The sequence below is a fragment of the Rousettus aegyptiacus genome, unplaced genomic scaffold (assembly GCF_014176215.1).
Source record: "Rousettus aegyptiacus isolate mRouAeg1 unplaced genomic scaffold, mRouAeg1.p scaffold_m13_p_2, whole genome shotgun sequence".
NCBI lineage: Eukaryota > Metazoa > Chordata > Mammalia > Chiroptera > Pteropodidae > Rousettus > Rousettus aegyptiacus.
Window position 1 is genome coordinate 18599280 of NW_023416295.1, and position 7673 is coordinate 18606952.

Consider the following 7673-nt stretch of genomic DNA (forward strand, 5'->3'; position numbering starts at 1 on the left):
TTTACAGACCAATAACTTTTAAGAACATAGATGCAATAATACTCAACAGAGTATTAGCAAATCAAATCCAAAGATGTATAAAAAGTTATGCACCATGGCCAAGTAGGACTTATATTATATATCCAAAGCTGGTTCCACATTCAAAGATCAAATTAATATAATCCGTCATATCAACAAGCTGTAGAAGAAAAAACACATGCTCATATCAAACCCTATTGATGATAAAAACTTAGCAAAACAGAAATTGAGGGCAATGCCCTTGACTTGATTAAAAAACATATTCAAAAACCTACATTTAACATCTTAAATGGTGAGAAACTATAAGCTTTCTAAGATGAGGAGGAAGGCAAGGTTATATTTCTCATTATTCCTTTTCAATAGTATACTGGAAGCCCTAGCTAATGCTCTAAGATAAAAAAAAAAAAAGAAAAATAAAAGAAATAGAAGGTATATGGATTGGGCAAAAAGAAATAAAACTTTACCTGTTAGTTGATGACATGACTATTTAGAAAATTTGAGAGAATCAACAAAAATACTTCTGGAACTAATAAGCAATTACATTGAGGTTGTGTGATAGAAGGTAAACCTAGAAAAACCAGTTGCTTTTCTACATACCAACAATGAATAACTGGAATTTGAAATTAAAAATCACATGTCATTTACATTAGCATCCCCCCAATTGAAATAAGTATAAATATAAAATATGTACAATATCTACATGAGGAAAATTATAAAATACTGATGAAAGAATTAAAGAACTAAATAAATGGAAATATAGGCCATATTCTTAGATAGGCAGATACTATATTGTCAAAATGTCAATTATTTCCAACTTCATCTACAAATTCAGTGCTATCCCAGTGGATGCTGACTAGCTGATTCTAAAGTTTACATGGAGACCAAAGAACCAGACTATATAATATTAAAGGAAAATAATAAATTTGGAAAACTGACACTATCCAACTTCAGGTAACAAATGGTTTTAGAACACCTGGACATCCATATGCAAATAAATAAATAAATAAATAAATAAATAAATAAATAAATAAATCTAGACAGACTTTATACCCTTCTACAAATATTAGCTTAAAATAGATCATGGACCAAAAGTTAATTGCAAAACTAAAAATAAAAAATAGAGGATAACAAAGAAGGTCTTAGATTTGGTGATAACTTTTTAGATACACTACAAAAGGCACAATTTATGAAGAAACCTACTGGTAAGTTGGACTTCGTTAAAATTAAAAACTTCTGCTCTGCAAAAGACACTGTCAAAAGAATAAAAAAGCAGACACAGACTAGGAGAAAATATTTCTAAAAGACATAGCTGATAAAATACTGTTATCCAAAATATACAAGAACTCTTAAGACTCAACAATAGGAAAACAAATAAGTGATTGAAAATGGGCAAAAAGATCTGAACAGCCGCCTCACTTCCAAAGATATACAGAAGGCAAATAAGCATAGAAAAAAAATGCTTAATATTCTGTGACATCAGGGAATTGCAGACTGAAATAATGAGATACCATCACATACCTATTAGAATGGTGAAAATCCAAAACACTGACAACACCAAATCATGGCAACAGGAACTCTCATTCATTGCTGATGGGATGAAAAATGGCAGTCACTTTGGAAGACAGTTTGGCAGTTTCTTATAAAACTAAACAAACTCTTAGCATGCGATCCAGCAATGTATTCCTTGGTATTTATCCAAAGTAGTTGAAAACTTGTATTCACACAAAAATCTGCACATGAATGTTTAAAGCAACTTTATTCATAATTGCTAAAACTCAGAAGCAACTAAGATATTCTTCAGTAGGTCAATGGATAAACAGTGGTACATGCAGACAATGGGAAAAGCACTAAAAATAAATGAGCTATCAGGCCACGAAGACAATGGAAGAAACTTAAGTGCATATTATTAAGTGAAAGAAGCCAATCTCAAAAGGCTACTTACTGTATGATTCTAACTACACAATATTCTAGAATAGGCAAAATTATGGAGACAGTTACAGATGGGTGGCTGCCAGGATTTTGGCAGGGGAGGGATAAAGAGGAGGAACAGAGAGGACTTTCCCGGCAGTGAAACTATTCTGTATGATACTACAATGATGGACACATATCATTATACATCTGTCAAAACCCATAGAACATGCAACACCAACAGTAAACCCTAATGAAAAAATGGACTTTGGGTGATAATGACGTAACGATATAGTTTTGTTTTAAGTAACAAATGTGCCATCTTCATGTGGGATGTGCATACTTCAGGTGTCTGTGTATGGGGAGTATATGAGAACTTTACTTTCCTCTCAATTTTGCTGTGAATCTAAAATTGTACTAAAAAGTAAAGTCTATATATATATATATTTGTAAATATGCTAAGCATCTAATGAGTCTGAGAACAGCGATTTCTATTTCTAACAAAAAAAAAATCTTGCATTAGTGAATGGATTACTTTTTTAAGGATAAATGTTCTGTAGAAGAACAGATAAATTTAATTAAAGAAGCTGCAAGACATCTTATGGTGAAGATGAAGCTCCACCAATGTACCTAAAAACCAATGGTGATACTGAACTCAATGAAAACGTAGTGTTACGTTTTAAGGATCTAAATTGTTATTTATTTTTTTAAGGAAAAATGCATAGAGAATATTGTTCAAAGGCTTATATTCAGCTAAGACTTAACCGTGTGTGTGTGTGTGTGTGTGTGTAATTTTTCACCTAGAGTTCATTTCTGCACAAATGCTAAGAGGAGAATGGTGTGGTGGTCTGGGTTCTTGCCCCTCACCAAGAAGTGGGGTGGAGGCTCTGGCAAAGAAGAATGTGAGGCTGTTCACTGGTGAGAGTAAGAAGCCTAAGGAGCCCTCACAATAGCAGGGTTGCTGAAGACTAGGCCTAATGACCTAAAAACTAATGACCACTCTGGGAATGAGCCTAGGTCTAAGTCTGGCTACTGAGGCCTTGCCTCAGGGCGTGCTTGGGTCTGTCTGTCTGTGCGCCTTCGCCGGCGTCTGCGCGGCCTGCTGGGGCACCGGAGAGAGTAGGGAGGAGGCCCTCTGCTCTGCTGCTGGGTAGAGGCTCTGCGGATGGGGCCCAGACGCAGTTGGGGGGCAATCCTCGAGTTTGCTTCGCCAGTATATCCCACCTGGAGTGTCGAAAGGTCACTGGAGAGCTGCCAGCGTTGTAAAGATGAGTAAGCGGGAGTACAGGTGCCATGTCCGTATGTCGGGAACAAAGGCCGATCTTGGGGAAAGGGTGTAGAAGGTCGCTGTGGGGCACGGAGGCAGGAGGACGTGGGCAGGGGCCAGGTTACGGCTTGTTCGCCCGAGTCACCTCTGCGGTCCCGGGACTGCCTCCCGCTCGCCTGGCTCGTACTTCCGCTGGTGGGGCCATTCCTTATCCACCTGCCCACTGGGTAGCGGCACGGGAGGTCCACGCCCCAGGCATCAGCCACGTGCGCCAGCAGCAGCTGGGAGAGATGGCGGTGCGCGCGCTCGTCCCAGTGCACGCCGTCTCGCTGCCGGTGCTGCCCGGCATGTCGGAAGTGGAAATGTAGGTCCAGCACATCGAAGCCGTGCCTGCTGGCCTCAGCCGAGCTGTAGAAGTTGGCCTCCATCACGTCTTCCCGCAGGTGGGCGCCCTGGAGCTGGTGCTGGGTCGCGAGGAAGCCGCCCGAGACGACCTCGGCCACCGGCATGGCCGTGTTCCACACCAGGAGGCAGGACATGGACAGCACCTGGTCTAGGAGCCCGAACAGGCTCTCCAGATTCTCGCGGTAGCCCCTCCGGAAGTTCTGCCCGTACCTCGAGAGGTCCCAGAGGCAGGAGTTCATGATGACCACGTCCGGGGCGTGCTCGCCCCGCCGCAGCTCTTCCAGGACTTCCACGACGTACTGAGAGTACACGCGCGTGAGGAAGTAGAAGCGCACCAGGTGGTGGCCGGAGCAGAACTGGCGCACCTCGCGGTAGTGGGGGCCGTTGTGCATGCGGCCCCGCCTGCCGCCCTCCAGCAGCACGTCCTGCTCGAAACTCAGCTCACCCTTGGTCTTCAGCTGACTGGAAGAGAGCAGACAATCCTTCTGCAGCAGGAGCACCAGGTCCTTGTACACGACCCTCTGGATTGAGTCCCCCATGACGACCACGAACTTGTTGTGCAGCAGCTGCTGGACTTCGCAGGCCCGCAGGTGGGCCATGGTGACTGAAGACGGGGACGGCCTAGCTCTCGCCTTTCCTCAGGGCAGGTCGGAAGAGAGCTCAGAGGTAGGGCAGAACCGCACTGCAAAGAGGGCAGCGGGCGGGCGGGCGGGCGGCGGTGGGGTTGGGTGGAGTTCTGCCGGGGGCGCGGGGGCCTTCGCGCGCGAGTGGAAGGGAAGGGGAGCGGCGGGCAGGGTCCCGAACCCTCCTCTGCCAAGTTGACTCTGCCCCAGGACGTCGTGACCTCTGAACCGCGGAGGCTCTTGTGTGGGACTAAGCTCCACCTGGCGGAGGGGAGGTGCAGAACCCCAGAGGAAACCTGCCCCCCTGGGCTTTGGAGTGATCGTTCGCATTCACTGCATTTGTTCATGTGCGTGCTTTAAGTTCCTCAAACTTGGAATGCTGTTAGTTTGTACTTTGGGGCACATCCAGTCCACTGCCCGCTCTTTGTTTTGCCAGTTATCTCGCTCATGGGCCCACTGTCGCATCTGGGATGGCTCTCTTTGTTATGTGTCTCGATTTGCGTTTGCGTTCCCGCCTCTGCTTGAGAATTTCTTCATTGCTGTCTTGCTTCTTCTGAGCTACCTCCTGCACACTCCTGTGCTCATGGATTTTGAGGAGTGACTCCACTGTGAGAGAGGTGCCATTTCCAGGGGGTGAACCCCACTGAGGGCTGATCTAGAGCCAGGATTTCCAAGCTGTGATTGGTAGAGTACTCGGACCCTGTACAACTACTAGATGGTTCAACTTTTTTTTTCTTTTAATTAACCTTTATTATCATCTCATTGTGGATTTTCATCCACTTATAAGACACAGTACAGAGATTCCCGTGTACCTACTTTACCCAATGGATAACAACATCTCGGAAAACTATAATACAGTGCCACAACCAGGATGTGAACCTCGATATATTCAATATACGTGCCTTTCCTCACTGGCCGGGATCTCTCCCATTGCTCTTTCCTCAGGGCAGCATCTCCCTCCTGCTCCATTCCCCCAATGCCTGGCAACTGCCAAATTGTTCCCCGTTTTTAGAGTTCTGCCATTTTGGGAATTCTGTATAAATGGAAATTGCACAGTATATAACCTTGGGGGAATTGAATTTTCTCCCTCAACATCATTCTCTAAAGATTTACACAGGTTTTGTGGAGATTTATCTAACATGCCTACTTCATAAGCTCTAACTGCCTGTTTTCTGCATTATGAAGTGAATTTTCCAGTGGCACGAATGTGTCAATACTCTGTTCCCTTTTCTGTTTGCTGAGCACTATTCTATGGTGTGGATGTACCACAATCGCTTTAGCCATTTTCTCTTTAAAAGGTCGTTGGAGTTGTCTCCAGTTTTTGGCTATTACAGATCATGCTGCTGTGACCATTCTGGTAAAGGTTTTTGTGAGAACCTAGGTTTTCATTTCTCTGGGATAAGCCTAGAACTGTGATTGCTGGGGTGTATAATGTTTGCAAAATTAGTGCTTTCAGAAATGCCCAGCCTTTTCCAGAGTGGTTCTATCATTTTACCTTCCCACCAGCAATGTCTGAATGGCCAGTATCCTTCTCTAGGCTATAGATAAAAATATCCTGCATATGACCTTTCTGGTTGTATGAACCCTGGTCTTCTTCCTTGGATATCGATATAAACTGCAAGCTATATCATGCAGTCCTCCTTCATCTCTAGGCATGGACATGAGCATCTAGCCTGTGTAACCTTAGCCTCGTTATCCTTGCTTAGGGATGTGGGCTTCCTGCTGAATAACTACTGATCTCCCTTCTCTCTATCCTTGGTCCAGGATGGAAACTTCTTGGACCTATTTTTAATTTTTTTTTTTAACATGCTAGTAAACGATTCCCTTTTAAAATGCCCCTATGGTAGTTATATTTATGAGTCATGAAGATCTTTGTGTGAAATAGCTTATTTTGGAGTCACTGTAATTTTTAGTTATGACATAAATATAAATCCATAAAATCATAAAAGTCATAAGGTAGCATTTTAAGTATTATCAAGAATTGTGCTTGCTTATATATCAAAGGAAAATTAATACTTTTTTCACCTTTACGTACTTTCTTTATATTATATAAATTTTAAAAAACTAATTATAAATCAACTGGTTTGCAATTTCTTTTCATGTTTTACAAATTTATTATTGGGATCCTCTCTTACCTTCACTACAAAAGTATGGCTTATATTGGTTTAGCAACTTACTATAGGACCCCTAAAATCAATGGTTAGTCCTTAATGGCGAGAAAGCAAATAGAAATTATTCAATAGTGCATAAAAGAATTACCTGAAATTGTATGTTATTTTATGAAAACAAAGTGGTTTGTTTGTATATTGCATTTTATAGGTAATAACTAAATAATAGAATTAAAGTCAATTTAGAATAACTTACATATAATCACTTGTTACCCTTTAGTTACTTTATGGACATGCTACCCTTTTTCTGAATGAGAATTCCCCACTTACAGCATAAAATGCAGAAAAAAAAGTTTTAGACCAAATTATGATGATATCGTAAGAGGCCCTTATACAGTATTTTAAAACTACATATATGGATAGCTAAAGAAGTATTATATTTATTAGAATATCACTGTAGTTTTTATATGCCCAAATACTAATTACAGGAAGTAAATTTTTAATCTAATGAAATTAAAGGAAATGGAACAATTTCAATGTTTTAAGGAGCTTTTTTTTTTTTTTTTTTTTTTTTTTTGGCAGAGCTTGGCACTGTCTTCAGAGCACAAGTGAAATAAGTATGTTAGTTAGCCAGTTAAGTTTTTATGAATACTTTCATCTACTTGTTTGTTCACATTGATTTTTTTAAAATTTAGTTATTTGACAGATTTGCATTTCCTATTATGTTGTATAAATACAGCCTTGAAAGACATTGCTTTGTATTTTATTCCCTGCTGTAAGTATAGAAACATTTTAATTTAGGACCAGTGAATGTTAATGCAAATAGGGAAAGATGTGAATACTTACTTTAACTCATTTTCCAATGTAACCAGTTTTTCAACTGTTGTTTTTTTCTAATGCCTAAAGTTCTTTATCAATAATATAAAAATCTGAAATGTGTTCAATTTAAATGTTATACTATCACATGAGCTTTTTAATATTTTTCATTTTAGTTCTCTTTAAAATTACAAATATTATAGATGATTTTAAAAACTTAGAGAATTATAAATAAATATTAAGTCTTTACTCTTGCACATTCTCAAAAATTGAGTGTGCATCCATTTAGACCTCTTTTATACTTTTACAAACAATATGCTTAAATATGTATACATTTTGTTATATAACATTTGTCATTCTTCATATTATTCTGTAACTTGCTCTTTCATATAACATTATATAACAAAGATCTACCTTGCATCAAGTTCCTTAAAAAATGGAGCTTAGGGAGAAAGCTGATGTGCTAATTTATTAGCAAGTATAATCCCAGAGAAATTGGAGCTAGCCAGAGAAGAAAGGAGAACAAAT

General features: G+C 40.3%; 1 protein-coding gene across 1 annotated transcript; it reads right to left on the reverse strand.

Annotated features, from left to right (window-relative positions):
• Positions 1-2955: 2955 nt before the first annotated feature.
• Positions 2956-4209, reverse strand: LOC118613574 (PC-esterase domain-containing protein 1B-like). The gene has a single exon (XM_036235837.1). It carries the CDS (start codon positions 4195-4197, stop codon positions 2956-2958), a length of 1242 nt encoding a protein of 413 aa, XP_036091730.1. The 5' UTR covers positions 4198-4209.
• Between the last annotated feature and the right edge of the window lie 3464 nt (positions 4210-7673).

Bases quoted from the DNA above. Each gene is read 5' to 3' on its own strand.
- LOC118613574 (XM_036235837.1), bottom strand. From the start codon at position 4,197: ATGGCCCACCTGCGGGCCTGCGAAGTCCAGCAGCTGCTGCACAACAAG.